General features: G+C 38.1%; 1 protein-coding gene across 3 annotated transcripts; it reads left to right on the top strand.

Moving 5' to 3' along the window:
* The first annotated feature begins 3,329 nt into the window (after positions 1-3,329).
* Positions 3,330-17,493, top strand: LOC127438978 (heterogeneous nuclear ribonucleoprotein M-like). Of its 3 annotated transcripts, XM_051694940.1 has the most exons (15): positions 3,330-3,582; positions 6,018-6,196; positions 8,734-9,463; positions 9,574-9,667; positions 11,031-11,264; positions 11,781-11,934; positions 13,171-13,220; positions 13,311-13,371; positions 14,813-14,911; positions 15,017-15,058; positions 15,354-15,425; positions 15,512-15,616; positions 16,205-16,788; positions 16,871-16,922; positions 17,101-17,493. In XM_051694940.1, the coding sequence occupies exons 4-15, from the start codon at positions 9,602-9,604 to the stop codon at positions 17,262-17,264; spliced, it is 1,683 nt and encodes a 560-aa protein (XP_051550900.1). In that variant the 5' UTR covers positions 3,330-3,582; positions 6,018-6,196; positions 8,734-9,463; positions 9,574-9,601; the 3' UTR covers positions 17,265-17,493. The 3 variants fall into 3 exon arrangements, with proteins under 3 accessions (XP_051550900.1, XP_051550902.1, XP_051550901.1); XM_051694942.1 differs by lacking the exon at positions 15,017-15,058; XM_051694941.1 differs by lacking the exons at positions 3,330-3,582; positions 6,018-6,196 and having other exon boundaries at positions 6,341-9,463.
* The last annotated feature ends 17 nt before the right edge of the window (positions 17,494-17,510 follow it).

The raw sequence follows: 17,510 nt of genomic DNA, 5'->3' as shown, positions 1-17,510 counted from the left end.
ACTTATTTTTCAAAAATACTATTCTACAATTTGAAACTCTTATTAAAAGTTTAGCAAAAGCAAAAAAATAATCATTGAGTGCACCTTTAATGTTAATTATATACACACACACACACACACACACACACAGAGATATATACAATAATGTACAGATTTTGCTCTTATGGAAAGAAATTGGTACTTTTATTCACCAAAGTGGCATTCAACTGATCACAATATATAGTCACGACATTAATAACGTGAAAAATTACTATTACAATTTGAAAAACAAATTTCAGAACTTCTTAAACTACTTCAAAGAGTTCTCATCAAAAAAATCCTCCACATGCAGCAATGACAGCTTTGCAGATCCTTGGCATTCTAGCTGTCAGTTTGTCCAGATACTCAGGTGACATTTCACCCCACACTTCCTGTAGCATTTGCCATAGATGTGGCTGTCTCACACACCTTACAGTCTAGCTGATCCCACAAAAGCTCAATGGGGTTAAGATCCATAACACTCTTTTCCAATTATCTGTTGTCCAATGTCTGTGTTTCTTTGCCCACTCTAACCTTTTCTTTTTGTTTTTCTGTTTCAAAAGTGGCTTTTTCTTTGCAATTCTTCCCATAAGGCCTGCACCCCTGAGTCTTCTCTTTACTGTTGTACATGAAACTGGTGTTGAGCGGGTAAAATTCAATGAAGCTGTCAGCTGAGGACATGTGAGGCGTCTGTTTCTCAAACTAGAGACTCTGATGTACTTATCCTCTTGTTTAGTTGGACATCTGGCCTTCCATATCTCTTTCTGTCCTTGTTAGAGCCAGTTGTCCTTTGTCTTTGAAGACTGTAGTGTACACCTTTGTATGAAATCTTCAGTTTTTTGGCAATTTCAAGCATTGTATAGCCTTCATTCCTCAAAACAATGATTGACTGATGAGTTTCTAGAGAAAGCTGTTTCTTTTTTTTCCATTTTTGACCTAATATTGACCTTAAGACATGCCAGTCTATTGCATACTGTGACAACTCAAAAACAAACACAAAGACAATGTTAAGCTTCATATAACGAACCAAATAGCTTTCAGCTGTGTTTGATATAATGGCAAGTGATTTTCTAGTACCAAATGAGCAATTTAGCATGATTACTCAAGGATAAGGTGTTGGAGTGATGACTGCTTGAAATGGGGCCTGTCTAGATTTGATCAAAAATGACTTTTTTCAAATAGTGATGGTGCTGTTTTTTACATCAGTAATGTCCTGACTATACATTGTGATCAGTTGAATGCCACTTTGGTGAATTAAAGTACCAATTTTCTTCTGAAACAGTTAATCTGTACATTATTCCAAACTTTTGGCCGCCAGTGTATGTATATGTATATATATATATATATATATATATATATATATAATATAAACTCAGCAAAAAAAGAAACATCCCTTTTTCAGGACACTGTATTTTAAAGATAATTTTGTAAAAATCTAAATAACTTTACGATTCTTTATTGTAAAGGGTTTAAACAATGTTTTCCATGCTTGTTCAATGAACCATAAACAATTAATGAACATGCACCTGTGGAACGGTCGTTAAGACACTAACAGCTTACAGACGGTAGGCAATTAAGGTCACAGTTATAAAAACTTAGGACACTAAAGAGACCTTTCTACTGACTCTGAAAAACACCAAAAGAAAGATGCTCAGGGTCCCTGCTCATCTGCGTCAATGTGCCTTAGGCATGCTGCATGGAGATATGAGGACTGCAGATGTGGCCAGGGCAATAAATTGCAATGTCCGTACTGTGAGACACCTAAGACAGCACTACAGGGAGACAGGAAGGACAGCTGATCATCCTCAAAATGGCAGACCACATGTAACAACACCTGCACAGGATCAGTACATCCGAATATCACACCAGTGGGACAGGTACAGAATGGCAACAACAACTGCCCGAGTTACACTAGGAACGCACAATCCCTCCATCAGTGCTCAGACTGTCCGCAATAGGCTGAGAGAGGCTGGACTGAGGGCTTGTAGGCCTGTTGTAAGGCAGGTCCTTACCAGACATCACCAGCAATAACGTCACCTAGGGGCATAAACCCACCTGTCGCTGGACCAGACAGGACTGGGAAAAAGTGCTCTTCACTGACGAGTCGTGGTTTTGTCACGCCAGGGGTGATGGTCGGACTCGTGTTTATCGTCGAAGGAATGAGTGTTACACCAAGGCCTGTACTCTGGAGCGGGATAGATTTGGAGGTGGAGGGTCCGTCATGGTCTGGGGTGGTATGTCACAGCATTATCGGACTGAGCTTGTTGTCATTGCAGGCAATCTTAATGCTGTGCGTTACAGGGAAGACATCCTCCTCCCTCATGTGGTACCCTTCCTACAGGCTCATCCTGACATGACCCTCCAGCATGACAATGCCACCAGCCATACTGCTCGTTCTGTGTATGATTTCCTGCAAGACAGGGATGTCAGTGTTCTGCCATGGCCAGCGAAGAGCCCGGATCTCAATCCCACTGAGCACGTCTGGGACCTGTTGGATCGGAGGGTGAGGGCTAGGGCCATTTCCCCCCCCCATAAATGTCCGGGAACTTGCAAGTGCCTTGGTGGAAGAGTGGGGTAACATCTCACAGCAAGAACTGGCAAATCTGGTGCAATCCATGAGGAGGAGATGCACTGCAGTACTTAATGCAGCTGGTGGCCACAGATACTGTTACTTTTGATTTTGACCCCCCCTTTGTTCAGGGACACATTATTCCATTTCTGTTAGTCACATGTCTGTGAAACTTGTTCAGTTTATGTCCTAGTTGTTGAATCTTTTTATATTCATTCAAATATTTACACGTTAAGTTTGCTGAAAATAAAAGCAGTTGAAGGTGAGAGGACTTTTTTTTTTTTTTTGTTTTGTTTTTTTTCTGTGTGTGTGTATTAGCAAAATATAGGCCTACTATATTAAGACTTTCATGCTATACAATATTAATATCTATAAATTGTTGATACAACATCAATAATGGGTAAATGTGAGACATTTCATTAAATATTCTGTTTAATACAAGTTTTTTTTTTTGAGCGTTTAAAGGCAGAAATCTGAAGCTTATAGTCTTATAAAAGTTATTGTTACTTCCCCTGTTAAAACGTGTGTATAATTTAAGTTTAAATTATCGTTTTATGGTTAATTTAGGGCTTACTGTATTTTGTCATGGCAACGAAGTTGTAAAATTGGATATAACTTTACACATAAAAGGTAAGTAAGCAGTGTTCACACTAAATTCGTGTAAACACGCATATTGTTTGCTTTTGAAACAGCGAGTATGACGTCATTTCCCGTCATGCCCTCTTGTCTTCAAATACTGTCGCTTCTGCGTCGCGATGCCATTTTACCGTTGACGCACACATCTCCAGCAGCGGGTATACTTCAACAAACGGGACAAAGACACAGCTGAGGGTCGACCCTCGTTATTTTTTCGACGTTAAACTCTTTTTTTAGCTTTCTCCAGACCGAGTCAGACGACTGGTTTAAAGCAGTTTAATTTCTAAAGGAAGAAAACAACGAAAAACCGAAGGCAAAATGTCGACGCCAGACGCTGCGCCAGAGAAACCAGGCCATGGGTAAATAACGCCACATCACGTTTTACTTGTTATAAGAGTAGTTTACTTGTTTTTTCAAGAGTAGATGCATGTATAGAAGAGTGCTATTTGTCATTCATGTTATGTTATAATGGGTAACTTGCAGTAAGAATATGTTTATTGTCGATGGGCAAAAGTCGTTTGGTGCGTGCACGCCAGGCTGAAACAAAGACTCGAGGGATTCACAATGAACAACAACTAATGAACAACCTGTGTGTTTTATACGCAAAATAAGACACACGGACTAGATATCAATGATTTTTTTTTTTACAAGCTAACATGCAGAGGAAGTTTTCTTTGATGGCCGTTTGGCTTAAGTGTTAGCATGTTAGCACGTGGAGGTAGTTTGTTTGCTCTTCAGTAGTTAGTAGCAATACAACCTGTGCAGGAGTATTCTGAGTTCAATACAAGTTAAGATCAGTCGACATCATTTGTGGCATAATGTTGATTGCAACAGAAGATAATTTTGGCTCGTCCTTCCCTTTCATAAAAAAAAGAAGCAAAAATCTGGGTTACAGTGAAGCTCTTAAGCCCCTTAAACACATGCAACGACTTTATCGCTTGATGTCGCTATTGTCTGTACTGTGAACTGGGCTGCAACTAACGATTCAATGAGATCAAACGACTCGCCGTTGTCGATAACGTCGACTAATCGTTTCAGCCCTACTGTGAAGTCTCTCCTGGGCGTTCCTACTGCTGTCGCTCTAACATAATTGAAGGACTGCACGTCAGATATGTATTTTCATTTATTGCACTATGGGGAAGTCCTGAGGCAGTTTAATTGTTCATGAGGAAAAAATATTTATTGTGCCTGGATGTCCTGGTGCTCAGTACTCTGTAGTGCCGGCCAGAGGGCAACAGTTCAAAGAGGGAGTGGGCAGGGTGTATGGGGTCTGTCTGAACATTTTGTTAATTTATAGAGAGAAATGCACATTAGGGTTGTGCCGACAGACGATGATCTCGGGATCGCAGATGGTCAGAGTGATCGCCAATAGCTGATGCCTTTGACGATGTCAAGACGATATTTGGCTCGTTTTCCCATGTGTTAAATAATTTGTATTATTTATTAGGCTATTAATGTTACAAATAATTTGCTCGTAGAGAGACAGACCTGCGCTTGAAGAAACACACTTTATTATTAAGAACAGATAACAGAAAAGTCGTCTATGCGCATGTATGACACGCTGATACGGAGGCGTGCAGTCTCGTGGAACACGCGCATCTAAAAGGTTCCCACTCTTTCTTTGCTTCTGTCTTATGAATTTTCGTCAAATCACCATTTCCCCTTAAGGCAGGACATGCACATTCTGCAAATACACTCAAAAGAAAGTGAATTGCAGGCAGGAAAAATGCAGGGCAGAGGAAAATCATAATACAATTTATTTCAAATCTAATCAAACATCTCACTGCTGTACATGTTTCATCTAATAAATATGGTCTTTCACTGTAGATTTGATCCATTTAGCATCACAGCATGAAATCAGTTGAAAACAACATCTCCTTTTTATACTCTGTATTAATGCCATTTCAACACATGTGAAGCAATTATAAAAAAGATGCTGAATAGAAATGAACAACTCTCAATTTCTAATGAACTTTCAGCACGTTCATACACCTGTTAGCACAATAACGCTATCGTTTATATGTAATTCATTGCGTTTCTGGACGTCTATCATAGCCGCACCATAAAAGTGGATAACAAAAGTAATCCCTGCTGTTGACTTCTTGCCAGAAAAGGGAAAAGAGCACATAAAGTATTCCAAAGCTTTTTCAAACAGATGTTCTTAAGTCAATCCTTCTGTAGGCAGCCGATGGAAGCAGCAGCAGCATCTGGGGCTGGTGGTTTCTGATCATAACATTGCTGCTTTTAACAAAACTTTAGTTTCGCTTGATTATTAGGATAACCATTAACTGTACACATTGTCCGGGAACATGTGAACAGCAGTCTCTTTCTCAAACCGCCAAAATCACACTTTGTTTTAATATGTTTGAAGTTATATCCAGTTTGTTTTTGCTTTTCTTTCTTTCTTGTAAGAATCAATAAAAAAAAATTGTTACAAAAAAGTTATATCCAATGTGCATCTTTGTTGATATGATGACGAAATTCTGTAAATGCTAAAACGACCATAAATTTTTTTAGATTTAAATAACTGTACAGCTCAGTAATACACAAGATTTAACAGAAATATACATTTTCATTGTAATATCTAGCTAGTGATTGAGTCATCTGACAAACTGTGCTTTCACAAAGCCCAGAATGTTTCTTTTAAAAATGCACTAAGATTTATAAAAGATACTTGTTAAAGATATGTGCTAAAAAAAAATCCTATACAGAGAACTGAAATTTAGGCCAAGGCTGGTCACGTGATGAGAAAAAATTCTGACACCTAATTTGCATGTTTTTCCTAATTTTTTAGAAATGCGGTGACCAACGGAAAGTCCAACCATGAGTCCAGGAAGGAGAGGCCCTCAAAACGTGGTGGTGGTGGACGGTTTGAGCCCTATGGAAACCCAAACAAGAGATACCGTGTGTTTGTCAGCAACATTCCCTATGATGTTAAATGGCAAGCACTGAAAGATCTCATGAAGGAAATAGGTAAGATTTTGTGCATCTTGGTGCCCTGTCCTGGGTTAGGTTGATTTCATTGGCCCCCTTTTGTAGATAGATTTTTTTTTTTTGAAGGTGGTCAAGAGGATGAATCCCATCATGGGGAAGTGGTCTTGGGGGGGAGGGGGGGGAGGAATGCCGTTTGAAAGTGTTTTGAGAAAAGGCAGTTGTGGCGTAAGTTCAGTTATTCAAGAATGGTAATGTGGTTTTGTCGTAAGGCCCAAAAAACTCCTGGGAAAAAGACCCAATGGCACTTTATAGTTATTTGCAAAGTGCACATGCCATCTCATATTTATTAGAAATTAAGTATGATTTGGTACAACATTCGTATGAATGAATTCAGTTCTACGAATTGGTCTCTTTTGCTTTTGGAACAGCGTGTAGATTTCTCAAAGTTTGTGGTTAAGAATGTTAGAACAAATCCTGAATGGTCACATACACAAAGGCCCAGGATATTCCTAATCCATTAAAAGATGTTTGGGTTTTATTTTATAGTTCCCTCTTAATCTGAGGGGTATCTCCATGCCTAATGATTTGTAAGCATGGGCAATTTCACCAGTCGTTTCATGTGGAATTTGTTGCCTGTAGAATAAAATTGCATTTTCTTTTTTAGGTTTGCCAGAGTGAATGTTGTTGCTGCTGATCTTCATTATTGTGCCCTTAAATGGAAGTGTGATTGATTTATGGGGGTACAGGTCTACAGAGTAAAGCACCTTCTTAAGCTGGTCCTTGATTTATCTAATAGAGGGTTGATTGGACTGACGTTCTTGCTGGAGAAATGAAAGGTGGTTTCTAAAGTAGTTTTCAAAAATGAATTGGTGTTAAACCGCCAGACCTTGAATGGGTTTGCAGTCTCATTGGATGCAAAATCAGCATCTAGTTCCACTGTATTCTTACATGTCCATCTTTTGTTGGTGCTGGTTTGGCTAATCTATATAAAAATTCAAGAGTGTTTATTTGGGTAGCCAAGTTGACTCTGTTGATGAGTTCACAGTTGCTGTAATTTTGAACTTTTTTATTTTTTATATATATAGTCTTGTTTTTTTTGCAATAACACACAGGAGGCATTTGGTTTAGGTGTGTTGAATGTGTTCTGGGACTAGCTGAAGACATGTCAACTTTACAAGGTAAGTAGGGCCCTATGTAATCCGATAATTTTTTCCTAAATTTCATTTCATATTTTCTCAAATGCCTTGTTTTCCTTTTACATTTTTTCTGGATTCCATGTTTTGTTTTGAACTATCAAAACAGCGTCTAATCAAATTATTTAATAAAACCTAAATCAAAATGAAAATTGTGCAAATTTATTACAAAATATTGCAGGTGTTTTTGGCCAAAATAAATATTAAACAAATATAATGTTCATAGTATTACTACAAAATTAAATGGCATTTTTCTATAATTTGGTAACAAATTTGTTGTAATGGCCATAATTTCACATGGCCAAGTGAAACTTACGTGAGCCGAACTTTGAGCATGACCAAAGAAGGGTTTTGTGCGAATTATTCGCAGCGGTGCGCTCTGCTGAAAACGTACACCTTTGCGGTTTAATGCTTCATGTGCTATCAGAATTATCCTACTTGCAACTTCTGAAGTGGTAATTTTGAGTCCGTCATAATTAATAATAAAAGTGCTTTGTTGTTGGAAAGAACAGGAAACATGGCTGACACCAGATTCATGTGTATTTCTTGGGGAACTCATATTTCGTGTCTAAGTAAATTTACCCAGTCAGGTTTCTGATGATGATGGAATTCTGGTCAAATAAATGGTACTCTCGATGTAAACATGTACAATATCCATCAAATGGTTGCTGATATACGTAAATGTAAATTACTGAAACGGTAAGCACTAACAATCAGCTGTATTTGGAAAAATAAAAGCTGTCACTCACTACAGAAACTACTCTTCTCCATGTTGAAGGTTAACATCTCCTCCCAATTTGGAGACTAGGGTATCAAAATTATCACTTGAGTTTCCCAGTCGTAATTAAGACTTAAGGAATCATTCATGTGCAAGTTCCGAAACTCCTATTTACGATCATTCCAGTAGCACGTGAAGGCAGCATTACAATCACACTAAGCCATATTTTAAATTTGATTCTTTTGTCCCAAATTTTGTCAAATTCTGTGAAATTTTACTCTAAATAATATTTTTGATGTCCATGTTTTCTGCATTGCGGAATTCATAGGGCCCTAGATGAGGTTTTTGTCAACTTCATTCTGACGGTCCAATTAAGGCCTAGTTGATGATCCATCTAATTCCGATGGCTTCTGAGGTTGTAAATCTTTTGGTCAGTCTTGGATGTTGAGGATTTCAGCAAGGACAGCTTAAGAAGTTTTACTTAAATTTTCAAAGCTTGCTTGCTTGTAGACCTGTACCAGAATTTGTGCTGCTGAGGTGCTGGGAGTGGCTCTGGACTAGCCAGCCGAGCTCACTGTCACCGTGCCGTTTGTGTCTGCTCTAAACCCCAATTGTTCTCTCGGCTTCTCTCCCTTGGTGTGTGTCGTCTGGAATCTGATTTGTAGTGGGTGAGGTAACGTACGTGGAACACTTAATGGACGCAGAAGGCAAATCAAGGGTAAGTGCAAAGAGACGAACCTCCATTTGTCCGCTTGAGTTTTTACATTTACTCTGCTTTTAATGTGGGATGTTCAGGACTGGGTGGAGTTCAAAATGTGTCGTCTTGGGTGGCATTCAAACAAAAATGGATGCCGGCTGTGGTTCTGAGTCCCAGCTACATAGTAATTTTGGTTTGAGGATTCAGTCCCTTAAAGGTAGAATTTTTGAGCTGCTTTTCTCGAGCCTAGTTAGTGGTGTTCAGTAACTTAACAAGGAAAATATGGCGTCAATGATTTGTTGGAGTGATTATTAGAGATTCACATGTACTACTGGGATAATGGCAATAGAACATTAGAATTCAATTGTGTAATTGAAACTGCAGGCCGTTTTGTGCATTCTGGTCATCAGTTAATCTTGTTCAGCCATTTGAGTATGAGTCCACAAACTTTAATTTAAGAGATGTAATTGTATTGTTGTAAGAGAACACCACAAAGAGTTGTACTGTTTTAATGTATATCAAGATCTATAAGTGTTTATATATGTGGTATTTTAAATATTTCCAAAGCTGTTCCGCAGTATTGTAAATATTTCCTGAGCTGTTCCACAATGTCTTGTTGATTTTTGTTTAATTGTCACTTTTGTTCTTGTTTTGTACTTTCCTTCTGGCTGGTATGCTGAATGAACAAAGGGTTGTGCGTAAGTACTCAAATCGCTAATTGTTTCATTGATCTTTTTTTTTTCTTCGCCTCGTATTTCTCATTTCTGCTTCGCAGGACGTTGTTAACGTTTTCTCTTTAAATCTAAAGGGTGGTTGAATTCAGAACTGAAGAGCTAATGAAAAAAGCTGTGGAAAAGGTCAACAAGCACAATATGAATGGACGTCCTCTGAAGGTTAAGGAGGTGAGTGTTAATGTGTATTCCAAATCAATAGCTGATATAGATATATATTTTTATTATTATTACTGTTTTAGTTCTTACATGTTCCGATTAAGGGGAAAAAGCTTTTGAAGCCCTCCCCTAGCATTTACATCTTAGTTCTCAATTGGAGGAACCATTTTAATGAAACGGCCATTTTGCCAAGTAGATTAAAATGCTGAAAAAAGAAAAAAAATGAGTTTTATATATATTATTTTAAAAAAAATACACATTTAAGAATGGCATTCTTAAAAAAAAAAAAAAAGCATACATGTACAGGGTTCCAGACTGCGACTAAAATGTAGTCGCCATTGGCTACAGTCGGGTTGTGTGTGTTCATATGCAGTTTCGTCAGGTATCTTATGAATTATTGAATAAATCTTTAGAGCGCGTGCCACTTTTCATCCGTTCTGTTTCTGACGAGATCGCTGCACCACACGCAAACAACAAACCCAGTGCAAGAGAGTCGTGACCAAATGACTCTTTTGAACCGGATCTTTTTCATGAATCACCCGAAAAGAACTGAGGGTTTGAACTCAGGAGCACAGGTAAGCAGTTTGAATCAGACTCGCTTTCTCGGCGAATCAGCCGTCAGTGAACTCACAACTGGGAGTGCAGACATTTCAAAATAAGAGTCCCATGTGTATTTCAGGCTTCTTTATAATTAAAAGTCCTGTATCATGAGGTCAAGCTTTTGACACTTAGGACAATTGAGGGACTTGTTCACAACTATTACACAAGGTGCAAACATTAATTGATGCTCAAGAAGACAACAAACTACTATATGCATACTATATTTTGTTATTATCTGTAATGTAGATTGTGAAGAGCAGTATTCAAAATCTTTTATTTGTATAAATTAAGAAAGGGGTGTGAACATTTGAGACAAGGGAATGCAAACTTATCTTCTCAACCTATATAATGTATACTGTTTATTAAACCTCTGATTAATGGGTTATCAGCTGTTGTTTCTGAATAGCAATCTAAATCGAGCAATTCTGTGATTTGGTGACTAAAAACAACCATTTGGCTCCTTAATGTTTCAGTGTAGGAGCCAATGGCTCCCAAGTCATCTTTTTTTTTTAGTCTGGAGCCCTGATGTATTTTTATTACAACTTTGTCGTATTAAAACGGATACTAGCGTAATAATATTAGTATTGAAAATGATATTTAGGAAAATTAAAGGCCAAATAAGAATGGCATAAGATTCATTGCTGCTGCTTAATTTTATATTGCCAGTAAATCCATTGAATTCAATATGTTGCCCAGCCCTTATTGTATTACACAGTACTCTCAAGTCAACTTGATTTTTATTTAGGCCTGTAATTAACGCTTTTTATCCCTTTAGGATCCAGATGGTGTAATTGCCCAGCGTGAAGCTCATCGGGCCCAGGGAGGAGGTGGTGGTGGTCCCCCAGGCATGGGTGGTGGAATGGGTGGAGGCATAGGTATGGGCCCAGGTCCTGGTGGTCCTCCAATGGTTAACATCCCTCAAAGTCTCATGAACAACCCCAACATCCCAAATGAAATCATCCACGGGCTCCAGGCTGGAAAAATCGGAAGCACTGTTTTTGTGGCAAATGTAAGACTTTAATTACACTTAACTATGTAGCATTAGCAGCCATACACACTTTTCTGTGCTATTTTTCAAGGATTTTTTAATGAACTTTTTACCCCCAGTGTGTCATGCAGGAGTTGCCATGTTTTTTGCCATGTTAAAAAGAATGTCTACTTTTAAAAAGCAGGGTGTGCTTGTGCAGTGACTGGGACAATGTACTTTAAAAGAACCCCTATCTTTCAGATGAGACTTTTAACTGAGGTCCTGACTGATCTGTGGTCATTAAAATCCCAGGGCATTTCTCGTAAAGAGTAGGGGTGTAACCAGGTGTGTCCTGGCCAAATTCCCACCATTGGCCCTTCTCATTCATGGCCTCCTAATAATCCCCATCCATTAATTGGCTTTTTCACTCTACTCTCTCCTCCACCAACAGCTGGTGTGTGTATCAGTAAAGTGCTGTATAAATGTAACCATTCATTCAGGAGTTTAAAAGGATTGGAACATGGCTCTTAATTGTTTAAACGGCATCTGTCTTCTCAGCTGGACTACAAAGTTGGATGGAAGAAGCTGAAGGAGGTGTTTGGAATGGCTGGAGTGGTGGTACGTGCTGATATTCTAGAGGATAAGGATGGGAAGAGCAGAGGCATGGGAACAGTCACATTTGAGATGCCCATTGAAGCTGTTCAAGCAGTCTGTATCCTTCACAATAGCGTTTTATGTGTGCTGAGGATAGTGTTAATCTAGTCAATGAAATCACTGATGAAAATATTAATTGTCTGGATTTTTTTTATTTAGTCAACGATAACAAAGACAAGGTGAAAATGGCACATCATGACAATTACAGGGTTCATACAAGGTGCTTTAAGTACTTGAATTGGGCTTTTTCAAGAACAGATCATTTAAATGTTACACCCTCACTTTAGAAATCCCCTTCACTTCCATACCAATTTTGCCTCTGAATAAATTGAGAACTTAAATATCAGCCTGATCATGAAATTTACATGACAATGGCAAAAGTTTTGCAAACAAAAAATTTTCCATGTTTCATGACACTGCTGCAGTTTCCCATTAAAATGTCCATTGGGGGCACCAAAAGCAAGTGAAGTAATGTTGTAATTATAAATACTAGCTGAGCTACCCAGGCCCCCCAACAAAATTATTATTAATAATTTAAAAAGAATGTTCCTTGATTTCATGGCATTGGTGTTATCAATGTTGAAACCTTTTTGTTTTAATTAATTTATTTTTTTAAATACAAAAAGTTGTGGAAAATAATTAAGACCCAAGTTCAGAGGCTGCTTGTGCATGTAGTGATTTGTCCCAGCATGTTAAGTTATTAATTCACATTTTAACTAATATTTTTACACAAAAATATTTGGTGTTGTACCCCATTGAACCCTCAAAATGTAGTGTAACCCATTTAACCCTCATTATTGTTAACTTGCTTCATTTGTGAAACAGAATTCAATAATAAAAGAACAGCCAAGTTGACCTTTTATGAATAAAAATTAGTCAACATGTTACAAAATGTTTACCCTCAGCATTTATAAGCAAAAACTGAACTGAATGGAAAATGTCAATATTTTGTAAGTTGGGAAGTCCAGTTTTTTCTAAATGTTTGAATTTGATTCAAGTTTGGTCCGTTAAAGTTTGAGACACTTTTAGTCCATTTTGCACGTCATCTACTAAAAGATTAAATTTTCTTTGACAAAAATTGTCATTTTCGTCAAATTAAAACTGACTAAAGTTAATGAATATGACGTGATGAAATTGACTAATTTTAAAGGACATTTTTGTCAAAAGACAAACTATGACAAACAGAAAATTGAAAATTAACACTGCCTGAGGAATGGGTTGAAAAATGGTTCAAACATTAAAGATATCCATAAGAACCTTATGTAAATATGCAGTCTTCCTTAACTGATGTTAGCCATGTTGAACGGACAGCTCCTCTTCAACAGGGTCATGCATGTCAAACTGGTAAGTTTTCGATCACATTGGTTGGGCAACATTTTCATAACATCCAAGACATCAAAATGCACCCCTTTACATTGGTCATTGTCTTTTCAGGATGAGAAATCTTTACCCAAAGGTGACTTTGCACCCCCAGAGCGCCCACCAGCACTTCCTCGTAAGTAGTAACTTCATTTTCTTTCAGACTGTTGGCCAACCAAAGTTTTTTTTTTTTCTTCAGAATTTTACATCTTTTAGGTTTATAGTTTGAATGGGAATAAAGTCAGTTTTAGAAACTCAATCCAAATCACATCTGTTTGTGGTCAGATTGGATGAATCTTCTTTTTAAAAATGCATTCAAGTATGAACAGTGATTAGGGATGGGACGATATGGTTATCTCATCATTTGGTTATTCATATGATATATTCGAATCGAGATTTGCACGATTCAATATCTCGATTCGATATAACACTTAAATGACAATCTTAGTTTGATTATAATAACACTTGAATGACAAAGTATGGCAGAAAATTGCGTTTTTAAAAAAAAAAATAAGTTTAACACAAAATGCACAATTTGTCATCTATTTAAATACCCAATATAAGTGCTCAAAGTTTCAATAATTACAGTTGCTCACGTAGCTTTCATTATAAAAAAAAAAGGTCACAAACAAATGAGCCATCAAAAATAGTGGACTACATTTTAGGCTGATCAGGTGCAGAACAAGCAATAGAACAGAATCTCCTGAAAAAGTATGTGGGTGTATTATTATTATTATTATTATTATTATTATTATTTTTAATTTTTTGTGATTTTGTCATATTTTAACTTTTGTTTTTTTTAATATAAAAATTCTACATTAAATCAATTTATAATGTCTTGAAATTGTGTATATATAATAATTATGAGCTGTCAATGTTTGAAATACTTTATTGTGTACAATTTACAAGTAATAACATTGTTTACATTAATTTGTACAGCAAGTGCTATAATGGTACTGGCACTTTAAAAGTTCAATGTGCATGTCACTTGGACAGGTGTTCTGGTTCATTTATTAAAGAGAGGGGAGTCTCGTTTTGTGCTATTTGTTATTAAAGTTAATATTTCTTTAACTTTTTTTATTTGACTGAAGAACAAACGATATTAAAAGACACTAATGTGTGTGAATCTCATCTTTGGTGTACACATTACACGTAAGAAATGGTCAGTTTTAATCTCAAGCACGTTTCCAGGTATTCTGGTACTTAAATTTCTAAAAGCTACATTTTTAAAAGCTAAATTCAAGCACTTAAAGGACCTTGTCGGGGTTTTTTTTTTTTTTTTTTTTGAGTTTGCAATCAATCGTCATTTGATATCGTCCCATCCCTAATTTTTTATTTATTTATTTATTTATTTATTTTTTTAATCCAGTGAGTGATTTTCTTTCCACAACATCTCCCTAATCCATGGGTGATTGTCATTTGAAAATCAGCATTGTCAACTAATTCTAGACTCTCTGACCACGTGGATCAGATTTAAGCGCTTGCAAAATAATAGTATGGACATTAGTCCCAAAGATCAGAATTTGAGAAATCACAATCGTGATCCTTCTCTTAAGCATTTTCTCAATCCCTTGCAGGTGGTCTGAGCGGCATCGGTCTTGGTCTGGGACCCGGTGGGCAGCCCATCGATGCCACCCAACTCAACCGAGGTGGAATGGGCAACATGGGACCTGGAGGTAAAAGCATGATGCCTGTTTAATGTTTCGGAACGTTTCAGCTTGTGCTCGCTCACTCACTCACTGACCATCATTCCCCCCTCCATTAATTAATTTTTTCTGTAGGAATGGATGGAATGGGCTTTGGTGGCATGGGTAGAATAGGAGGTATGTTTACTCAGGACATCTCATCAGCCATTTTATGTTGGAAAGGCTGAAATTGTCTGCTATTTTTGCAGTAATCAAGGGATTACTGATTTAATTGTTTGTGGATTGTGCATGACTTATTTTGAACTGCATGACTGCAGTTTCCATACAGCACTGAGTGCCTCCATTCTAACCTTAGAATATTCTGCTCTTTCCAAATTGCTGCATTACACTGTTTAAAATGGTGTTAAAGTATGTCAGTTGTTTTGTATGCTAAAGTGGTGTTATGTTAAAGGTAGTTGTTATTGATTCTAAGGGATGGATAACTTTGGAGGCGGAATGAACAACATGGATCGCTTCGGACCCTCTGGAATGGGACGAATGAATGGTAAATGCAGTTAGTGACATTGCGGTTAAGTCTTGATATAAATTCTTCATACAGCTGTTATTAATTAAACTTTTTTTGAATTGCAGATATGGATCGTGGTATCGGTGGTGCTTTTGATAGAGAATTCAGTGGCCGTAATGACATGGGAATGTCCCGTAACAACTTTGGAGACTCTTTTGACCGAGGAATGGGTTAGTTATGAATTTAATATTGTGCACAACATATAGATTAAATTACCATAACATCACACTGCAGGCAACCTCAATTCCGGGTTCTTTTGAGCAGCAGATTTCAATGGTGGATATGGCCAGTGTTACAGTTTTAATAACCTTTTCATTAATTTATAGTAATTTGTTAATGTTAGTAAAAGTTTTTGTAAAGGGATAACAATGGTTAATGTGAAGAATATTTGTTGGTTCTTAATTATCTGCAAAAAGATTTAACTTGGTTCATTATGCGAGTGTGATTGAGCAGAAGATTTAGGATGGGTTGATGAATACTCATCCTCAAGTTTAACACTGATCCTGATGGAAATTGAAAGAAGCCCAAATCTCCAATATTCTTTTGATAAATGTGTTACAAACCCAAAAACAGCCCTTTTTGGGGCATTTTCAGCTCAGTTCGAGCTACGTGTCCCTTGACAGCAGTTCTATGCGGTGCCAAAAGAACCCGGATGTGCCGGAGCTAAGCGTTTGTTTGTAAACAGTAACTTCTATATCCTTTTTATTTAAGCGTTATACAAGGAGTTCATTTTATTAACAATTTCACTTTACTACCAGGAAATTCCATGGGAATGGATCGCATGAATTCTGGCATGGACCGGCTCAGCGGTGGCATGGACCGCATGGCAGGTTTAGACCGATTGGGAATGGATCGCATGGACCGTGTGTCTGATCTGGACCGTCTGGGTTCTGGTTTCGACCGGATGGGCGCAGGCCTTGACCGACTGGGCCCCAGTATGGATCGCCTGGGATCAGGCCTTGATCGTATGGGTTCCAGTGTGGACCGCCTCGGGCCTGCTGGGTTTGATCGCCTGGGTCCGTCCAGCTTGGACCGCCTGAGTGGGGGAATGGACTTTGCCTCGCCTATGGGCATGGATAGGATGAATGCAGGCCTGGACCGAATGGGTACCAACTTTGACCGCATGGGCTCTGCAAGCATGGACCGCTTCCCTACCTCAGGCCTTGACCGCATGGGTTCCAGCCTAGATCGCATGGGATCTGGCGGCGTGGGTGGCCAGTTTGACAGACCTGCGGACATGGATCGCGGAAACTTCGGCACTCCTTTCGGTGGTTCCGGACAAGGAGGGCCAGTGAGCGCTGGAGCCAATGCCAGGAAGGGTTGCCAGATCTTTGTCAGAAATGTAAGCACTTGGTCTCTGCTTTTTGGCAGAACAAATTTGAGGTTTTTTTAATTATTTATTTATAATGCGACTCATTTTACAGCTACCCTTTGACTTTACCTGGAAGATGTTGAAGGACACCTTCAATGCATGTGGTGAGAACATTCATTTTCATGTCTACTAAACTCTTAAATGAAGGGATAATCATTTTGTAAACTGTTGGGCTGTTTCATGTTGACTTCAAATGTCCATATATGCTTGCATTTTTGTTTTTGTTTTGTTCTATAAGCATTGTTTCTTTATTGTCGTTAAGTGTTCTTTTCTTTTTTACAGGGATTGTGCAGTATGCAGACATAAAGATGGATAACGGAAAATCCAAGGGATGTGGTGTGGTGCGCTTTGATAACCCAGAAACCGCTGAGAGAGCTTGCCGTACCATGAATGGATACCGGCTCAACGGGCGAGAGATCGATGTCAGGCTTGACAGAAATGCATAATCATCTTTTGCCTTCCAGATGTCATTCCCTTTATCACCCTCACTATACTGTTCAGTTTATTTATCAGTTACGTATTTGTATAGGTGCAGGATTGTGCACTTTTTAGTTTTTGCTTATGACTTTTAGAGACCAAATTAATTTGTCCCAAATCCCTCCCACTTTTTACTGTAATGCTTTTCAACAGATTGCCTTTGTTAAAGGTTTGTTAATAAATCTCAACGAGAACCCACAGCGTTGTTCCTTTCG

This window comes from Myxocyprinus asiaticus, chromosome 50 (genome assembly GCF_019703515.2).
Source record: "Myxocyprinus asiaticus isolate MX2 ecotype Aquarium Trade chromosome 50, UBuf_Myxa_2, whole genome shotgun sequence".
Lineage (NCBI taxonomy): Eukaryota > Metazoa > Chordata > Actinopteri > Cypriniformes > Catostomidae > Myxocyprinus > Myxocyprinus asiaticus.
Note: the sequence above shows the minus strand (reverse complement) of the source record. Positions and strands in the feature narration are given on the sequence as shown.

Bases quoted from the DNA above. Each gene is read 5' to 3' on its own strand.
- LOC127438978 (XM_051694940.1), top strand. From the start codon at position 9,602: ATGAAAAAAGCTGTGGAAAAGGTCAACAAGCACAATATGAATGGACGT. The intron at 11,935-13,170 runs GTATCCTTCACA...AACTGATGTTAG, and splicing joins TGAAGCTGTTCAAGCAGTCT to CCATGTTGAACGGACAGCTC. The intron at 15,059-15,353 runs GTATGTTTACTC...ATTGATTCTAAG, and splicing joins TGGCATGGGTAGAATAGGAG to GGATGGATAACTTTGGAGGC.